We start from the raw sequence: 21722 nt of genomic DNA on the forward strand, positions 1-21722 counted from the left end.
AAATATGTTTTTATAATCTCCGTTTAATTTCCTTTCATTTGATACCCTACTCGATAGGTTCGGTTAACTTTTTTTTTTAAATGTGTTACTATTTCGCACCAGAAATCCGCCATTTTGATTTTTTTTTAGTAACACCTATCTAAGGACACTCGGGTCATTGAGACAAATATAATGACACCTTAACTGTTGAAATTCATCCACCCGTTTGTTAGATCGGATCAAATAAAGAAAGACAAACATACAAGATACGCGCGAAAAACATAACCCTTCCTTGGCAGTCGGGTAAAAACTACTTCACGTTAGAAATGGCTGTGGCGGTGGTACCTCCTCGAACTATACGTATGCTACAAAGTATCAAAACGCGTCTGATAAGGGGTCATCCACAAATTATGTCACACGTCAAGGGGAGGGAGGGTGTCGACGAACAGGGGTTTGTGACGTCACATTTCAAAGCGTTATATATCTGCAATTTTATACTATGTACAGATAATTTAAATGGAACAAAAATAATTTGGGAGCTCTTTTAATTTAATAATTTCTATACCTATGTAAAATTGTATGTAATGTCATATAGGATAGGGATGGGGGTCTCACAAAATGTGACCAACTGTGACAAGGACGTAATATGTGGATGGCCCTAAGGATAGTTTGTCTCTAATGTCTGAGCATCTCCCTCAGAACGTAACGCTATCATTGTACTGGACTTGTATCTTTAGCATATAAAATGGAATAACATAGTTGAGATTTGTTTCCTGTAACAAAATGTGTCTATGTACCACAAAAATACAATATTTGTTTTTTTCCTGTTAAACATAAAAGGTATTTAAATTATGCTACATAAATCTATTATATTAAATTTGTCGTGTTATGGTTGTAGGTGGAATCAGGGTACGGCACAAGTTCAGACAGCAGTTCAAATGGCGGTGGTCTACGGCGACATGGCTCGGTCACATCACTACAATCGACAGGATCACATGGTACAATGTTTTATCTAACTTTTTTTTTATTATATAAGAGTAGCAGACGAGCATGCAGTCCACCTGATGTTAAGTGGGTACTACCGCTCATGGACATCTGTAATCAACCTCAGATAGGATTAGATATTCCTTCCTGAGGTCGGCCACAGATGCGCCGCTACCCCTGAGGACCAAGCTGGAACGCCTCGGAAAAGTCTGTCTCCCTTACCACACCCTTCAAACCGGAACACAGCAGCGCCTAACACTTCTGTTATTAGGTAGAAATAGGTGTGGCGGTGGTGCCGCCGGAGTCGAACCACAAAGGGTTCTACCACCTAACTATTATAATATCAATATTGTATTGAAGTTGATTAACAATACTTCGATACACTTCGTGATACTTTAGAGTGCGTAATTGGCTAAATCAGAAAATATGAGGAATAGAGTATGAAAAATGTTTATAGGAGTTACGGGGACGATTCTAATAAAAAATAATATAGCATTTTTTTCTTCTTTTAAGTTTTAAGCCAGCAAGCGCTTGTAATTTTATTTCCTAGCCGGAAATCTAATGAGTTCAGGAAAAAACACATCCTTTGCGCCGTTGCTATATAAGGATAAAATTGTGCGATTATAAATGACAAACTAGAGGAAAACGCTTAAAAATTCTTCGATATTATGTAGATTATTTTCAATATATAGCTGCAATCTACTTCTTAAACATTGCATACTTTATAGGTTTGGATTTGACCATTCACACACCCTTGAATAACTCTATATTACTCCATATTATCAGTATGTTCAATATAAGTAATTGAATAATACAATAGTTTAAAGATATTGTTAAATGTAAATGTTTATAAATAGTGGTCATGGACTCTCACTTGGTGATAATGGCCGTCCTGCGAGTTGTCAGGCTGGTGATAAAAGTTTATTAAAAACTTTTATCATTAACTCCTACACTAGTGATGACTAACGACCTGACAATGGCTCGCCTTAGAACAAATATATGAATAAATGACAACGTTATCTGGTATTTTTGGTCTGGTGAATCAGCTTCCGTTAATTATTTCCACGTGCCGACAATATTTACTCCTTATCATTTATATGTATTAATTAAATCCTATAATCCATTATTTGCTAAATTCTCGATGTCCAATTGAGCTGAAATTTTGCATCATTTTTTTTCGACGTTTACGCAAAAATTATAATAATATTTTTAAAATGTGCTATTGTTTACGAATCTATACATATAAATAAAATTGAAGTGTCTGTTTTTAATATTGAAATAACCGCTTTTTACTACATGGATATGAATATACATACGGTACATACACCAAAATAACATTTTTTAAATTTTTGTCCGTCTGTCTGTTCTGGCTAATGTCTGAAATGGCTGGACCTATTTTGACGGGACTTTTTGGGCAGGTAGCTGACGTAATAAGTAGTAACTTAGGCTACTTATATTTTAGAACTAGCTGTGCCCCCGTTTCTTAATAACGCGGGTGAAACTGCGGGGCACAGTTAGTTAATTAATAAAAATAAAATAATATATGCCTGTATCATCTGTATTCAACGCTAATAGTGTTTGGTACCTGCCTGAGGATGTTTTCTGATGAGTTTCTACCTTAATGGACAAAGTTTAAATGGATTCTAGTGTATTCGCCTTGTCACATCTTAATACATTATGATATTATATATACGTAAAGAATAAAATGAACAAACAAAATTCCATCTTAACAGTTATAGTTGCATTACGTCATTGAAATCATATTCCTTTGTTTGATTTTGCATACTTTGGATATTAGTATGTAATTATAATAATGTTATTGTTACAGGGCGCACCTCACGTCGCCTCGCAGAGAAAATCGCCGAAGTGGACACATATACAGAGTTGCTGTCGAAGCAGGCAGTCCAGCTGCAGAAGTACTTCGAGCTGTGCGTAGCTTCCTGCCCGCAAATAAACGACGAGGCTTGCGAAGCTATCGATGCTGTCAAAATTGCTGATGGTGGGTTTTTATTTGGACCTTATATGTTAGTCGTGATTATATAGGAGTTGATTTTCTATAGATTGTGGATATCAAAGGGTGCATATCTTATTTACTTACATATTATAAATAAGTATTTAGATTAATAATTTAATCGTGTTCTCCTGAGAGTTCAAATGTTGATTGGCAAAGGTGTTTATAATTTTAAATCTACTTTTGAGTAAATATTTAGACGTTGTCGTCTGTGTTGAGCAATACATATTTGTTGTAACACATACATAACAGTTGTGTAAAGAAATATACTGCAAAAAGTAGTGATATCTTAGTGGTTTCGGTACAACCTCAAGGCATGTATCCAAGCATATCTGACATTTCGAAAATATCTGCCTATTAGAAATTTATGTAAGTGAATACAGTGTGGAAATCTACTCTCTAAGGGATTAATAAAAATAGTTTTAAATTTGTGGAGTATATCAATTCACACCAGTAAATACCAATCCGTCATTTAAGTAAATCCGTGATTTAAGATTCAATGAGGATTCCGATTATTATTAACGAAATTTATGAATAAAAAATTTAAAAATTTCGATCATGGTCGAATATCGTTCCCCCAGCGCATTAGTCGTATTATATAACTTAATACTTTCGTTTCGATACAGCACTGGACCTTATTTTTCGACACCTAAGTCACTGTAACCATCATGTGTTTGGGCAGCGGTGGACCTGAAGAAGCACGTGGGCGAGGTGCGCGCGACGGGCGCGTCGTTCCGCGCGACGTGCGGCGTGGCGCTCGCGACGCTGCAGCACTGCGCCGAGCTGCTGCGCCGCCGCGAGAAGCAGGCGCGCCAGGCCGAGGAGCTGTACATGTGAGACTTAGGAAAAATAATTAGTTTAATGCATTTTTTTGTAATATAGGAGTAGCAGACGCATGCAGTCCACCTGATGTGTGGCTAATGCCGTCCATGGACATTTGTAACTCAGATACGATTAGGAGTTACTATCTGGGGTCGGTCACAGAAGCGTGACCTAATGACGCACGTCCGCGACGTGCGGCGTGGCGCTCGCGTCGCTGCAGCACTGCGAGAAGCATGCGCGTCAGGCCGAGGAGCTGTAGAGTCTCACATCTCTAATTTAAGATCCGGGCACACGACGGACGGATAATTTAGTTAGGACGTTGGAGCGCTAAAAGTAGATCCTGACACCGTGTTATAGCGCTGAGTTGTATTGTATTGAGTTAGTAGTTTTTGTAATGTCGAAGCAGCTAACGGGTGTTCAGTCCACCTGATAGTAAGTGGTTACATCTGTAATGAACCGCCGATAAGATTAGGTATATTTAAGGTGGTACTTAAGAATAAAGTTATTTAAGGTGGTACATCTGTGGTTGGACTCCGCAGGTTCCACCGCCACACCTATTATTGTCTACTAACTGCTGTTTGGCGCATTACACGTTACGTTGTTACGTTGCTGTGTTCTGCTTTAAAGGGTGTCGTAAGGGAGACATACTTATCCGAGGCATTCCATCTTAGTCCTCAGGGATAATAACGCGTATGGCTAACCTTCCGTATGAATCTAATGCAAGTGGCATGAACTATCAGGTGAACTACATACTCGTTTGCTACTTCTGTATTATAAAAAAGTGGAGGGCAGTTTCAGTGGTAAGGGCTCGGATAAATATGTCTCCAATAGCGAGTTTAGAGATTGTACAATCTAGAAACTTTATATTCATTAAGTCACATCTTTATGTATACATACAATATAGCTAGCTATAGATATAACCAGCAGACGAGCATGCAGTCTACCTCATTTTAATATCTGCATCAAGACATCTGCAGTCAACCTCATACAAGAACGGATTCCCATTTGAGGTCGGCCACAGATGCACCGCCACCTCTGAGGACCAAGTAGAAATGCCTGAAAATGTAGGACGCTCTTACCACACCCTTCAAACCAGAACACGACCGTACCGCTCATACATCTATAACTAACTCTATATAAGCAAGGAAGCCAATCACAGATGCATTGCCACTCATGAGGTCTAAGAATGTAGGTCATTCCTCACTACCTGCCAGGCTACCACCGAAACGTGAGAACTGTTTCACATTAGAAATAGGTGTGTGGGGGAAACTACCTACTCTTCGAACTATATAGGTTCTACCACCTTTCATCCATTAATGCGTAAGGGTTGAAATAAAATAATGCTTTTACTATATTTATTTATTTTCCATACTGAATTTTATAAAACAGTTATACAAATAAAATGGCTGTACAATTCAAAGCAAACTACTCAATCTGAACAAATTATGTAATTCTCATTACCAAACTAGTTACATCAGAAAGTTTTAAAACCGACGAAACCCCCGAAACCGAAACCCCCATCTCAAGGTCTGAAGTTCAAATCCCAGCCTCACACTGATTTTTCAAATTTATGTTAGAAATTCATTATCACTATAATGACGAAGGAAAATATCCTGAGGAAACAGAGATCTTAAATAGCACATTTCCTAACTAAGTCAGTCTTACACTCATTGAGTAACGCATATACTCATTCTTCATTCATTCACCGCTCACTCACGACTATTTACTTCATTTTTCTTTAATTAAAACAGTTAATTATAATCAATGTAAACTAACGTTTTCCATGAACTTGATATTGCAACACACGCAGTTCATCTGACGCTAAGAAATAAATCACATCTCAAAACAAGATTAAATTTTACTTTAAATATTAAAATGTGTATCTGTTGGTTGTACAGGGCGTTGAAAAATCAGCTGACAGAAGCTCGGCTTGCGTCAAAACCGGGACCGGATCACGAGGTGAGTTTAGTTTTTAGTTTATTCTAATATATTTTTTTTGATCAATCGTTTTAATTTTTTTATTTGATGAATCGTTTGTGATTCGTAAGAACTCTTTTATGTCCCGTTAATTCACAAAGATGTATAAAAAATCCCGTAAACTCCTAAGTTTGGATGTTTTCCTACGAATGTCCAAGTCCCCCGAAACATTAGGATGTACGGGAGATTAGGGAGATCCCATAAATTTGGAATATACTTACAAGGAAAGGATGTGGAACGGACAGCTGCCTTTTGAAGTATGCCCGAAAGCAAAAAAGAGCTTTCCCTCAAAGACTGACTGGCTCATGTATTTTTGAAAATGTCATCAGTCAACGGTATGGTTAGTCTATTAGGTAGCCCGTCTACTTTATTTTGCTTTATAATAAAAATGAAACTAATCAAAAGTAAAATATGTATATATAAAATAGTAAGGTGACTGAATGCGCCAAAGATCAAGGAAGGGCAGAAACCGGTGATTCTAGAATGCTGATTTTTTTCCAAAAAATTTTTCCTCATTTATCATTTTTGCCCAACTATTATAATGTAATGTGTAGGTAAGACGCCTTTATATAACGGTATCTATAAATTATCTAAGTGGGAACATGGACCATTACAGTTATCACCTACAAATTGAATATTTTGTTTCTTATAAGTTATGTAGGCAAACATTGAGAATGGATTTTTGGAAATTTCACAATAAACTGGTTTAATGGAAGTCCGTGACTTTCGGTGCAATAAATGTGAAAAATACTACAGACATTTGGTTAGGAAAAACGTAATGTGGTTGTATTATTTTATATGTTACTAGCTGACCCAGCAAACTTTGTACCACCTCAAAATCTATTTATCAAATATATTTCATATAAAATATAGCCTATGTTACTCGTAGATAATGTAGCTTTCGAATGGTGAAAGAATTTTTAAAATCGGTCCAGTAGTTTTTGAACCTATTCATTACAATCAAACAAACAAACAAAGTTTTCCTCTTTATAATATTAGTGTAGAGTTATAATTTATGTCCGTAGCCTCCGCCTAAATTTAGTACTGTATGTGCTGTGACGGGATTAATAATTCGTCAAGTACGAGTCGAACTCGCACACGGCGAGTTCCGTACCACCAAGTTTTCATTTTTTAGTGTATATTTTTGTCAGTCCTAGAAATAAAAGCATTGTAAAAATTTGAACTACCTATTACCTACGATTCAATAGATAAAGCGAAAAACGCTGAAAAATAGCGCTTACTTGTATGGCGACCTCCATTTATTTTCAAGCTATTTTAATTTTTTTGTATTTGTTGTTATAGCGGCTACACCGTATACACCGCTTTACATACTCTGTAAAATCAAGTACCTATCTATTACGGTTAAAGAGACATGGCCCCGTGACAGACAGACAGACGAACACACACAGACGACAGCGGAGGCTTAGTAATAGTTGTTTTTACCCTTTGGTTACGGAACCCTAAAACACATAGTAACACCTATACGTGTTGGATTTGGCTGTATTTTCCACTGTAACATATAATGCACATAAAATGCTTATCACGTTATGTCTTGAGCGTGACAAATTTTAATTGATTGGATTCCTATTAAATATTTATAAATCTTGACAAAAATACATCACCAGCATTTATTTTAAACTTCAATTCGTATTAAATTATGCTAACAGTGTTTTGTTTCGTGATTTTCTTAAAACCGTGTAAAAGTATATACATTATATTATACATAAATTATTAATATTGAATTTGGCTAAAATGTGATATGTAAATCTGTCATAACTTACGGCATTATATCTAACGCTTCCTTTAATCCAATCCGCATAGTGGTAGTATCCTCCAAGATTGCCTTATTTGTGACGAGTCCCGCGTGACAAGAAAGAGGCCCTCATGAACCATCCCGTACCCCGCTGTGAGATATGTTTTTCTTGTCACGCACGATTATGTCCGCACGCGAGTTACAAGGAGTGAATTAACTCGCTGCAGTTTCTGCGACCATCGTGCATATGAAACACATAACGGGGAATATATCTCATAATGATACGCATGCAACTAACGAGACCAGACCCGCATGCGGACATAAGCTCGCGTGATAGGAAAAGTCCATTAAAAAGGCTGCAGGCGGCCATATGTAGTTTGAAAATTCCTAGAAGTTTAATCCAATTTCATTATTTTCGTTTCTGTATGATTCAATAGCCGTTCTGATATTTTTACATTTATTAATGAATTGAGAATATAAGCGTTATATTGATAATGTAATATAATGCCACCGAACCACATTTATTGCATTATAATACGGACATACGACAACGTGTGTGAAGTCTATCAATATGCACTCAGGCAGCAGTGTGGTGTACTATGGCCTAAATGCCTCTTACTCTAAGAGAAGACCCGCGTCAAGCGTTGGGACAGTGGGTAATGTGTTAACGATAGGATGAATAAGCACTTGGTCGTAATAATAAGGATCTTGTACTGTAAGAATATATTTGTCAGTTTAAGTTTTTATTAGGAAATATCTTTTGTATTAAAAAGTAAGCAGGCTTTTATTGAAAACCTCGTAATTTCCACATCGTCTCATCTTCGAACAAATCTGGATCAACGACCTGATTGCAGTCTGTTTCAACAGATAAATATCAGCTGTCACAACACTAAAATATGAACAGACTGCATACGTTCACGTGAAATGTTCTATGGGCACGCCTCTATCTTCGGTAGAGGCAATCGGCGTATATCGTATCGTAATTCGTAGTATGTGTAGCATATGCTTCTAATTTCTCCGCATAACACAGCACAAGGCAGGCGGCCGTCCCACCCGGCGGACGTCACTCGTACTACCGTTTCCCTCGTTTATTTACACGATTCACTGTTTTCAGTACATTTTCAGCTATTTCGGTGCTTTTATCTCTAACCTTGGTACGTGTAGGTTCCGATGTTGTGATGCTGGTTTATAGTGTGTACATTTAACGGTTAATAGTTAGTTTGAGTGACCATATAAAAATGAAGTTCAAATTTTTTAAGAAAAGCCAACGGCAGGTGAGTTTTTTCAGGTGTTATTTATTTGTATACGTATCGTCACGTTGTAAATGTTTGTCGTTGAATATTTATTCTTATGAATATTTAGTTAATGCTTTTAACGAGTTCGCGTAAGTGGAGGATTTGAATTACTATTACCATTTATAATAATCGTTATATTATGTTTAAGTAACTTTATTGCATTATACATATAATAAACATTTGTATTCAACTATTGTATTGCAGACTCTTTCCGATATATCGTTTGGTATTAGTTTTGTATTAAAACAGGTTTCTTTTAATAATTTAATTAAAAGTGTAATATTTACACTTTGAATAACAAAATAAACAACACTAAAACAAATAAGGTTTAATCAAGAGTAAACTTAGTGTATAACGGAGTTGTGTGCCAATTAACCCGCTACAGACAACATTGCAGATGTAAAATACATTTTATGCACCATTAAAATTTATTTCATTTAAGTTTACATATTGGTAACCAACATATTGTCTTATTTATACATAACAGCAGTCAGTTAAGCTATGTAAAGCGGGGGAAAACTCGGCGATCGTTGTTATAATATATTTGGAAATTAGAAATACTTATATAGAATACTAGCTACTATACTACTATACTATACTAGCCTATGTTACTCGTGGATAATGTAGCTTTCGAATGGTGAAAGAATTTTTAAAATCGGTCCAGTAGTTTTTGAGCCTATTCATTACAACCAAACAAACAAAGTTTTCCTCTTTATAATATTAGTATAGAAATGCGACGTAAACTGACATGAAATACTTTAATCTACTTCTTAGAACATGCGCTTTATGTAAACACTGTCTAGATATATTAAAACACGTACATTTCTACATTTCACTATTAAACTTTATAAGCGAACTATTGTCATTAAGATTATCTTGTAATTAGTTCTAACATTATGAAGCTAGTTGAAGCATGAACTGCGAGAAAATTACATGTTCAATTAGATTTGCAAAGCTGGAATACTTTTGATGTAGCCCACATGACCATAGGTTAAGGAGTGAAGAATTAAAAAAAGAAAAGTACATATTAAATTTGATGGAATTCAAAAATTAAAAAAAAAGTAAAGTACATATTAAATTAGATTTGTATAGGTCGACTACACTACATTTGATATAGCCCGTACGATCATAATATGTTAAGAAGTCAAGAATTAAAAAATCTACTTCTGCCATAATGTTTAGTATAAACTCACACAACCTATAAATATCGGTGTGATGTGATGTTTTTATTGGCACATATTGTTTTAACGGTCGTGATTCATTCGTTTCAGTGGTGATGATTAATGTAATCTGTGTTAAAGAGTGTTGGAATTCTGTGAGACGCCCCCTACACACAAACATGATATCGTCTCGATTTGTGCGAACTTTGCGTCATGGTTAGCTAGTAATACTTCAGGCTAAGTGTATGCACTATTCGGTTGACTCATTGCTCTGAAACAGAATTTATAAACAACTATGAACGATAACATTTCTGAAAATTCCAATGTAGGATTTGGTGCAAGGTTATTTACGATCTTTGGATACCATAATTCACTTCTCTGCAATAATAATGGCACAAGTAACAAAGGTAATTTTCCAGGAGAGCCAGTTTAAAATTAAACAATGTTTTTGTTTCGAAATATTTTATTTAAATGACAATTAAAATAATGATAAATACAGCTATAAGTACTTATTTATGTAACTACGGCACTGTTAGGACACATTAAAAGAGGAAATATTTGGGATTAAATTGTATCTTTAACAAAAAATGAATTTTGAGTTGTGCCATTATTCTTGCAAAGCAGCCATATGTAGACATGTTCGTCCCAAGGTGAAGTAATAGTGCAGACTTTCTTAGCTTAAATCACTAATTACAAAACTTAGTTAGGAGACGTATGCTAGGAATGAGAAATTACTCAGTTTTCTAATATACTTAAACAAAGCACAAAGAGAATACAAATCAAGGTACCCATAGAGATCTCTTATCATCAGTAGTTTTATTAGACATTGATAATGTATGCGTCAACTAGGGATTAATTCGGAACGATTCGAATGAGTAATCCTAATCTGTAATTATTGATTTTGTGGCAGATATGTGTGCTGCAGTCAAACCATAAAGAGTTGTACTGATTTTAGATCATCAATGATCAATATTATGCACGAATTCTGAAAATCTACTGATTATAGAATAATCAGACTTGATGCATAATATTGTCCACCACTACGATGTTCTAGTGTTGATTGATTAGCATTGGTAGAGATAGGTCAGTGACCAGCTCATCTGTCGGAACATTTCAAACGGAAAATCTGTCGCTCCCATTGGTTGATCGAGATGTGCCCTGTTCGGTTTTCAGTTTTGGCGACTATAACAAAGCACGCATTGACTATGTTTTAGTATTATGTAAAAAACATTATCTATAATTATTTTAAGGAAACATAAAAACTGCTTAGTCAAGTATTAAATGTTTAAAATGCAGAAAATGATGTAATAATACAGTTTATATATTTTAAGAACAGTGTGTATTTTTTTGCATTTTAAACGGAATTTTACTTCTGTTTGCCGTTAATTGATTATCACCGTCCCTGAAATATAACGTGACGCCGTGCTCGCAAATATATTCACATTATCTCAAGGTGTTATATTACAAGTAAGATAAGGATCTTGGGCAATCTTGTAATGTAAAACGTCGGTAACTAGATTCAAATTGTAACTGCACTTCAGTTTGCAGACATAGAGCCAGTGATCAATTTTTTCGTAAGAGAATGCAGCAGGCAGCTAGAGATGTGTTTTGTTTTATACCTGTTATATTGTTTTTCTTTATTAATGCCACTCGCTAAAGAAGTCTGTGCTTTAATTTTTTTTATATCATTGTATTATTTTTTAAGAAAGTCCCCCGGAATGTAAAATAAGGCAGGAAACTGATATTTGATATTTCTTTTTAACCGACAACAGGTAAAAGAAGGAGAATATTATTTGTTCTGTTCCTATGGTTCTCTTATCGTCTACATTTTTTACGAAAGGATAAGAATTCCGTCAAAAGACTTAAATTTCGGTGAATAAGGCTAAAAATAATTCGAATAAGGCTAAAAGCCTTAAATGTGAAAAAGTAAACTAACTCTAAGCGTATTTTAAGTAAGCCATGTTAACAGTATTATTGAACATTCTATTTTATTCGACTACCTATACTTTCATATATATGATTCCGTCCATAGTATCGATATTGCAATCTGTATAAAATCACGTCTTCCAACATCTTTAACATGTTTGAGTGAAGTTATGTAGTGAACAAGTTAACCGTACGCGAAAGCATCTGTCTGACGGAAGCCGGTTTTAACTGTTCCAATTTTGTATAGCATTAATGTTACGTCCTTAGTTATAAAGATAAACCAATGATGTGTATGATACATACATATATTTGATATACTTACTTGTATCAGTGACCATGTATGCCGCTGTGCATTTTGGTACAAAAGGTTGATAAAATGTCTGACTCATATCCGCTAAAAAAATATAATTTGAAGTGGATTTTGTTCGATTTCAGTTATTTTCGAAAAATTCATAAAAAAAAACATCTTTATATGGAGACTGTCCGATGTGCATTACGCGTAAGTTAGTAATTTACACTATAACATTTTTACAAAATATGCATTCACCTCTTATTTCAGATCAATTAAAAAAAATCGTTCCATAGTGCACATTTTTGTGTACAAAATTTCCCGAATCTAGACGATTTTCTATATGCGTTACATAATAAAACTTCCGAGTTCAAATATACTCATACACAAAATGCTACGTGTGGACACTCGCGGAGATATGCGGGGTTATCTGATGAAAGCCGGTTTCAACTATGGCAATTTGTTCAGAGTGCATCCCATCCGGTTTTGTAAGGAGATAGTATAATGACCACGATCTTGTTGGTACATTATCATCTCATTATATATTATCAGTCTTAGTAATCTTTGGATAATTTACTTGTAATAATCTTATAACTATTCTTGTTTCGCTATCAATACATTAACACTCGTTATTAATAATCAATCTATCCAACCTTATACTACGAAATTTGACCGTAGCCAGAAATTGACAAACTTTGTATTTATTAATTTTATTATCAAATGTTGATATAAAGATTTTTGGTAGGCCAAATTTTAATATATTTATTGTTATTTATAATAACGAGCGATAGCCTATCGTACTAATACTTCTCATTCTTATAGAAGACTAGTACTTTCTAGGCGACTGATTGAAAACCAAATAGATAGTTAGGTTTTAATTCCAAAAGAAATACTCACAGCGTGAGTTGTTATTATAGACTTGTTTGAAACGTGGTCGTTGTTAATGTTATATACCTATCTATGTATTATTTATCAGATCAAGTAAGCAAACACCTAAGAATTTGACATTATTCAAACTAGAATAATATGCCGGTCGATGCGCTTCGTGGCCTTTGAGGATCAATTCACTTTACTGCATATTTTTGCATATTGTATTTTAATGTTATTACCTGTGTCTTGTAAGTTATGTCTTTATCCCTGTGGAGTGATGACTATATAATAACGTATGCTGTATATGATAATACAGTCTAAGTGCTGTCTTCATACTAAAACTAATTATGTAGTCGTCTTATATTGAAAATTCTTTGTTGTAATATTGCCTACACTGAAACACTAAATTATTTTTGTTGTCCGCGAAGTAAGATTTAATCTATCCATTTTTATTTTTATAAATATATTTTATAGTAAAATGTGTTTTTATTAAAAGTTTTGTCAAAGTTTGGCGTTTTGATATACCAATACCAATGGTGTACAATTCATAGAGGGACTGTCCGAAGGGAAAATAAACAGTCAGCCAACAGACAATAAAAAAAACTGTTTGCATCTTGGTTTACTTCAAAATATATTAGTTCATTGCTACTTATTTACTTACATATAGTTATTAAAATCTTTATATACCTTTTCTTCAGAGAAGATATCCGTCAAAATATTTCGTCTTTAGTTAGGTTTTGTACCACTCAAATCGATAGACACGAAAGTTTTATAGATTGATTTTATTTAATGATAGTGTGATATTAATGACACCGGTGAATGGGACTCGCGCAGGTATAAAGTTCAACACGATTAGAATCCTTGACATTGCCATCACATTGAATCGATTTATTGATATTTGGATATGCTTTCTTTACTTTTTACATGAAGACACTTTTCATATTTAATTCTTTTGTAAGGTATTTCATTAAACTGGATAGTGTTATGGTGCTGCACTTTCTATTGTGGGGATCAAATTGGCTGTTTTGTGTTGAGGATTTCTGACATTAAGTTTTTGGATGCCGGCTGACTTATATATAAGGCGACCATATGTAAGTCAGCTGGCATACACTAACCTAATGTCGAATATGTTTTTGACGAAGCGGGACGAAAGATTTTGCAGGAAGATATTAACAATGTCCGCTCTATAGCTCTAACTCTTCAGTCTCTAAGTTCTCTCGAACTTTGTGAACGAGACCATTTGGTGTTATAAATTGGCATTATACAGTCCCGATCAGTCTGCGGTCAAGTTGCGTGAGCGTAGGGTTGACATTCCAATTAGATTCAAATAACATGAATTTAATTACTACTGTTTTAATTGCTCTTCTGAATGTCTTGTTTAATGATCAAAAATAGGGTGTCCACTTTTATTGATGTACTCACTCGCCCTTAATTGAAAATAGGAGGCATTACAGCCATAACTAATTCTATGAGTAACAAAAAGAACACCGTAGTAATGTTTCTACTATCGAGTGCGTTTCCTGTCGCGCATGTTAAAAGCCTCACGCGTGTTCTAAGTGTAAGCGCAATGATTGCATCTTATATCTCATGCATACATGGACACGGGAAGGATCTGCAGAAAGTTAATGCATGTGTGCGGATGGAACACGCGTGCAGGCGTACTGGCGCGGCAGGAAAAGAGCCCTTAATATTTGCTGATATGATTTACTTATAATATTATTATAGGTAAATCATTGAAAGTTATATTGAAATATAAGCTTCTGCATTTATATTTATGTGGGCATAAATAAATATGGAAATAATAATTCATTAAAAATGTTTCATATTACTTTATATTACAATTTTACGGTTAGGTAATTAGGTAATACAATTAAGTTAACGTTGTTCAGCCCTAATCGGGTAACGTAATACCAGTACCCTTATCTAGTACACAATAACTCGATTCCATCTGGCACTCCGCCTAGGTCAACCAGTTGGTCTGTCTGTCGATGGTACGTTCAGTTACTCTTATGTATATTGAACTTTTGCCAAATTTCAATTTATACCTTACGGTGAAAGATCCGTGAGAGGTACTAATCGGCTGATGACGACATAATGTTGTCCTATAAAAGGACAACATTATGTCGTCATGCCGTATATTATGGGAAGGTGGGATGGAAATAACTAGATGTTTTAAGAACTTTTTCGCAAATAAAACGGCAGTATGATGTTATTGACAGTTCGTTGTATATAAAATACAACGTCCTAAGGAATTTTGGTTCCTAGAACCTAGACATAAAAATATTTCCAAACTTTTGTTTACATGATTTTTTTCTCTAGTCTTTCATTCCTTTTGCATAAGTTTGTTTAAAATGTTATGATACATACATTTAAAATATAACACTTACTGTTCTAGATACAAATATGCGAAACAAACTAAAAATGAATATTCTTCTAATAGAGATTTTCTTAACTTACCAAATAATTTAATGGAGTATCTAAATAGTTAGTTATGTATTTCCTATCTTATTATTTAAATTACTTTTAAATCAACGATGCACCTCAAACCCGTGTTAAATATAAATATCACCATTAAATACAAGCAACATTATCTATATTTTATCAAAGTCCATAGATCCACATGAGCATGCCTCGTAAATATTTGTTATTGAATTCAACGGACTTTCCATTGTCAGCAGTCCTTACATATTGATTGGCATTTATCTACTTACATATATGCTTAGGCAAATGTAATACGATCGATTAAAGTGCTACTGTATACAATGGAGTTACTAAACAATGAATCATACTTTGTTCGCGGGAGTTCTAATTATTATACCATTAGCAACGAATTTCTGATTGTGGTTGATTAAAATATCATTCGCATGATTGCATTACGTAAGTACTTGTTAAAAGTTATTGGTGTTAGAACAGCCGAAGTATAGTAAACTTGACAAGTAGGTTAGCTCAGTCGGTATACATACGAAGGTGGTAGAAAGTCTGTCGTTTGACGGAGACACCACATCTACATATATCTGCTTCATAAAAGCTGTTCCGTTTTGGTTTAAAGGGTGTGTTTAGGGAGAGACATTTAAACGAGGCATTCACTTAGAATGCCTCGTTTGTTCGTTTCGCAGTTATAACAACATATTCGCAGTGGTAGGGTCCTAGGGTTCTCTATTTTGGGTTGATTACAAAGGTCTGTAGAAGCAGTAACCATTTACCATCAGGTTAACTGGATGGTCGTTTGCTACTTCAATACTCTAATAAAAAATGCAGGTTGTTAAAAGTAGTAGATACCGTCCAGATATAGATATACTATATAGGTGGACCATAAGACAGAGAGAATATGAAACAGTTGCCAAATAGATCAGTTGGATAGCAAACGTGTTTTCCTTCCGATTGAATAAAATGTCCATCATTTATTTTAATTGTTTTCGTGGCATGGGGCTCTTGAAGAAAGGCACGAAAAAGCTCTTTTTTAACACCGGAGATGCTTAGTCGACTTTTCGGTGTTGCAACTTTGAAGTTTCCATAGGCGATGGTGATTGGTTTCTGTTAGGTAGCCTGTCTGCCTTATCGCTATGTTTAATTATAAAGAAGCACATTATTCAAATGTAATGGTTTCTAATTTATTTACTCATCAATCTTGTAAAATCAGGAATATTTTAAATCAGGTCAGGGATGCGCGTATAAAGAGGTCGCACCGGGCTATAATTGCATAACTATAATTGCTCGGTAAATTGACAGGGAGACTTCCCTTTAACTCAATCGATGCCACGAGGGTGCGTTGGGCTTCGCGATTGGAAGGGCGTATTGGTATTGATTTAGTAAATGGCGGTAATAACTATACACTACAACTGTTCGTTGTCGAGAAGTATAGCAGATGTCTGTCTGTGCTATCACAAATTATAATGTAATAGAAGCCTTTCTGGTTCGATTTGGAAGGCTGTCACACCTATTTTTGCCTTATTTTCAGCGCCGTTGATGGGTGTTGTAAGGAAGACATAGGTACCTAATAGTACGAATTTAGTCGTAGTAGTATTGCCTCTGTGGCCGATCTCAAGTAGAATTATAGTCTTAACTGGGGTGATTACAAATATCCAACATGAGCGATCGAAATTCATACAACTGGGGCATCGCTCTTTTGGATATGATTTATTTATAAAGTATTTTAAATGTTTATTTAAATAAGATTGTCTCAAGTTAGTGAGGTTGAAAACCATTCATAAAGGCAACCGTACTAAAGTTTGAGAAGAATATAGGTAAACTAAAAAATGCGGATAATGAGAGAACGGAAGGTCGGCGTAAAACGGGTCTACAAGTATGCCTTTTACACGTATGGTCAATGAAAGCTCACGACATTATTTTCTTTTCACTTAACTTTCCATGCGTGCAAAATAAATAAGTAATAAATAGTTGGGAATTTCTAAAATTTACAATACCTATGAAAACAGAAATAAATAAATAATTAAAAAGGAAGATCGTAAAACATATTTAGTTTAATAAAACAAAAAATAAAAGGACTCTTTATAATAATCATCAAAATATTGTTGCCAATTCCATTATATTGGAAACATGAAAACGAATCATATGAGTTCAATCTTGAAGGGTTAATTAGGGGAAAGTTGCTACTGAAAAGTCCCACTACCCACTTCCATCCTCAGATAGTCTCCAAAATTCCAAATTATTGCCCAAACTTCATGCACAATTGCGCATACAAAGTTTCATATCATCACGACACTAAGTAAGTTAACTTTGACTTTAAAGATTTGATTACATTGTTTGTTAGTTAGTTACAAGGGAAACTAATAATGCGTGTACAAATGCTGAAATGGACGCACGTTTGTTTCATATAATTTAAATCAATGGTCATACTACATACATAAATACAAGGCTGTATTGTGCCGATTATTAAGCCATAACTAGGTCACAGAATATGCAAATATTTTTCAAGTTGGAAATGTTGGGAAGAATGTTGGATTGTTGAATCTTTTGAAGATTCTTTAAATATGACGTATAGGAAATGAACAAGCTGCTCAACAGTTGAGTGGTCATTATCGTCAATGGACTTCGTAGATCACAGATGTGCTGGTCTCCTTATGTTTACCTGATGGTATATGACCACTGTCATGCATGGATATCTACAATCAACCTCAAATAAGATTAGAATCTTACCTGATGTCAGCTAGACATGCTACCTTTGAGGAATCGTTTGAGAGCCTCGGATAAGTATGTCTCTTACCGCACCCTTCAATCTAGAACACAACAGAGCTTAACACTACTGTTATTATTTAGAAATAGGTGAGGCAGAGCCCGTGTTGGAACACCAATAATTTTACCAACTTTAAATTAGACCTTCAAGTTGCTATTATGACGTAAGTTGAGCTATCTGACTCAGTATGTATTATTAAGTAGTTATAATACATTTACTTCCCGTCAAGCATTTCGCCTAACATTACATAGTATGAAAGTAGGTATGCGGAATTTGATGGATGTTAGGATTAAGTAATTAGCTTTGTCCAACGTAGATTGACAGATATAAGTATAGTCAACGCCTGAAAGAACTTTTTAAAACAATTGATGGTGCTTACTACTTTGAACTCTTTGAAGTATTGCTGTTACCAAAAATTGATAAGCGCAGTTTTACTAAGTTTAATACTAAGTTTTACATTACAATGTCTTGTACCCAAAAATTGCAGATGGTTACGGTCGGGCAAAGTGCCAACCGACAATATATCGTTTTAACGCTTCAATGTTTATTTAATTATCTATCATCAAATGATTATACATTATCATACATTAATTCATTGACAATTGAAAATTCAATTGTCAATGAATTAATGTTCAAATTCAGTTTCTTTTTAGATTGAGAGGATGAGATTATTACACTGAGTTAAGTGTTTTTCCAAAACCTGTTAGTGTCAAACTCAATTTGAAAGTGGTAAATTTAAATGTCTCTCTTGTCTGTACTGGAAAATAATGATGAAAGTTGTAATCATATCTGGATCGACATATGTATAGAACCGATCTACCTATTGCTGCTGTACCTATTGTATTTCCTTAAGACAATTACGAAAGCTATCTACCAATTGAATTGAAGCCGTAGTGAGTTCGATAAAAATGGAAGCTAAATTTAGATTGTTGCTTATACATAGGTTCCAGATAGGTCACGGCTAGTAACACCGGACGGTCGGATGACGTCACACGCGTTCACTGTCAATATTGGGGGAGACTGTAGTCACTATACCAATTGACGCGCCCCTAACCAACGTAGGCATATAGGCACACACATATATAAATAGTGCAATGTGGATTGTGGATGACGTCAGCCAGCCTTTTGTTCGACTCCCTATCGCCTCCAGAGCTTATTGCGATCGTACTGTAACGAGTTGTCTCCTCTGTACCGTGCCGAATGTTTCCACGGAGTAACCTTGGTGTGTATAGACCTTTTTTAAACTTTGCCGCCGTCTCTGTTACAATGATGTCATTTTTTGTATTGTTGATAGCTTTTTATGATTTGCTATTGATTGCCTGTTGTTGGTAAATATTGCATTTAAGTTCTAGTTTCCCGGTTGTCGGATGCTTTTCAGTTGATAAGAATTGTTTTTTTTCTTTTTAGCTGCCTTAAATGCCGCGGTTAATTTATAGCATCTCATAGGTGTGTAAACAGTTTCAATTTCAGAGTATATAGGACTCTTAATGTTTTTTTAACTTACCTCTTCTCTCTTTTTTTATTTCTTCCATTATAATCCGTTTGATGGTTTACAAATGAATCTTTATTTTAGTTATTTGTGTATCAAACTATCTGGTGCTATGTATATTTGGTTTACGATTTTATTTTATAAGTTGTAATTATTCATTAATATCGTTCAGAAGATTTTTTATATATTGGTCTACGTGCGTCAGAGTAATAAATAATTAATGTTAACGAATTTTTACCTAAATTTGTTAGATTTTGACAATTTTGGTAGGTACAAATTGGTTAAAATTGATTATTACTAATAGGCGTTAGATTATTATCTTTCGATCGTTAGTTTCGTCTGTTAGTCTGGTTTTAGTAAGTCTAGTCAAGTCTAAGTAAGTCTAGTAGGTAAGGCTTTGTTTGTTTAAAACGTCGCCATTCGTTCACCTATCAATGTCAAGTCGTATTCAACAGGTAGGTGGTTCTCTGTTGGATCTTTTTGTTCTAACACACACACGTGGCTGACGTCAAAACGGCTTTGATGTGCTAATTCCCTGAGCGCATCCAGAACAAAGACACATTGTGTTGTTCGATTCTGTTTACAGCGAAATTATCCGTGTTACGTGATATTATCATACGAATGTTTACGTTGTGTCGGTGGAGCCTTTGTAACATCTTACTATGTACATTTGCACTAGCACCATAACGTGAATGTTTACAGTGTATCGATGGTGGAGCCTTTAGATTTGATTATGTTTGTTGGATCGTAAGATCTTTATACAATTTTATCTAAGAGAAACTGTGAACGTGTATGGAGTAGATACATACGAGTTCATCCTTCGATATCCATAAAATACTGGAGTATCTTAAAATCTGTAATAGATGAATGTCGACCTTAAAGACATTAACATGTGACATCCGTCTTTCAGGTTCTAAATAAAAATCTTATATTTTTTTAATTAAATGTTTTAGAATATCTTTAATCTTAATGTAAGGTTACCGACCTTACATTAAGATTAAAGATATTCTAAAACGGGGCGTATCATTAGTGGCGGGGGCGTATCATTAGTTGACTCTTATCCGGACTTCGCCAACAACTCCCAATTCTCTCCGTGTGTCATACTTACCACAAATTGTAATTGAGGTTGTGACAATCATTATTTAAATTTCACATCAGCTACCGTGTACGTAATCAGCTCAGTAGTACGTAATAAAAGATTATACGAATCGCTTGCATCATATTGTATTTTTATTTTGTATAACTTTTTATCCTGCTAAAGAAACAAGAATGTTGAGCAGTCAACGTCATACTCTTATTACATCCAGTCAATAAAAAGTGAGTAAATTGCTCGTTAACATTCCGAGTTGTCTCGCGCTTCCCTCACGCCATTTGTCGGCCGCTCGAAGGGTAGACCGACACACCCCGTAATGGCGTGCTCGGAGCGTTTACCCCGTGGCGCTATGACGTCAGCACCACACCTATCAAGAGGGAAAGTCTCTTGGCAACCGAGCGTTATATGTCAGATACAATGTGTAGAGGAATTTCCCGTGGGGTTAGGCCAAGACTTGAATTCTATTTTTGTCACTGTCCAGCGATGGTATCAGGCTGCATTTTCCTTTTTGTTCTCTCGGCGTAGTGGATACAATGAGTTTTATTACAAAAGTTATAGAAGATTAGATGATTAGAAGATTAGAAGATTCCTGCTGAACATGTATCTCTCCTAAACAAGAGATTTGCAAGTCGGTAATTCGAAAATAATATTAATGTTTTCACATTTTTATTTATGACAGAAGAACTAGAGTGGATTTTGCAGCCAGCGTATAATGTTTCATTTTATTAAATGCTGTCTCAAGAAGTTGTACAGTTAAGTAGAAAATAGTATTAATAAACATATGTACCTGAATAGTTGGTACTAATATTTCCCGTGCAGTTTTATTCTCCTGCATTAGCTAACATATACGTAGTCTTATCGAGACTTCCACTACTGACGA

The 21722-nt window shown here is 34.9% G+C and overlaps 1 protein-coding gene across 1 annotated transcript in view; it reads left to right on the top strand.

Annotated features, from left to right (window-relative positions):
* The window catches only part of cert (ceramide transfer protein), a 44913-nt gene that overhangs the window by 6583 nt on the left and 16608 nt on the right, over positions 1 to 21722 (top strand). Inside the window, exons 3-6 of the mRNA XM_073086203.1 lie at positions 878 to 977; positions 2792 to 2962; positions 3657 to 3807; positions 5695 to 5755. Of these exons, the coding sequence (XP_072942304.1) occupies positions 878 to 977; positions 2792 to 2962; positions 3657 to 3807; positions 5695 to 5755 (483 nt within the window). The remainder of the gene's footprint in view (positions 1 to 877; positions 978 to 2791; positions 2963 to 3656; positions 3808 to 5694; positions 5756 to 21722) is intronic.

This window comes from Epargyreus clarus, unplaced genomic scaffold (assembly GCF_041222505.1).
Source record: "Epargyreus clarus isolate Ecla_fem2 unplaced genomic scaffold, WU_Ecla_fem_2.2 ptg000024l, whole genome shotgun sequence".
Lineage (NCBI taxonomy): Eukaryota > Metazoa > Arthropoda > Insecta > Lepidoptera > Hesperiidae > Epargyreus > Epargyreus clarus.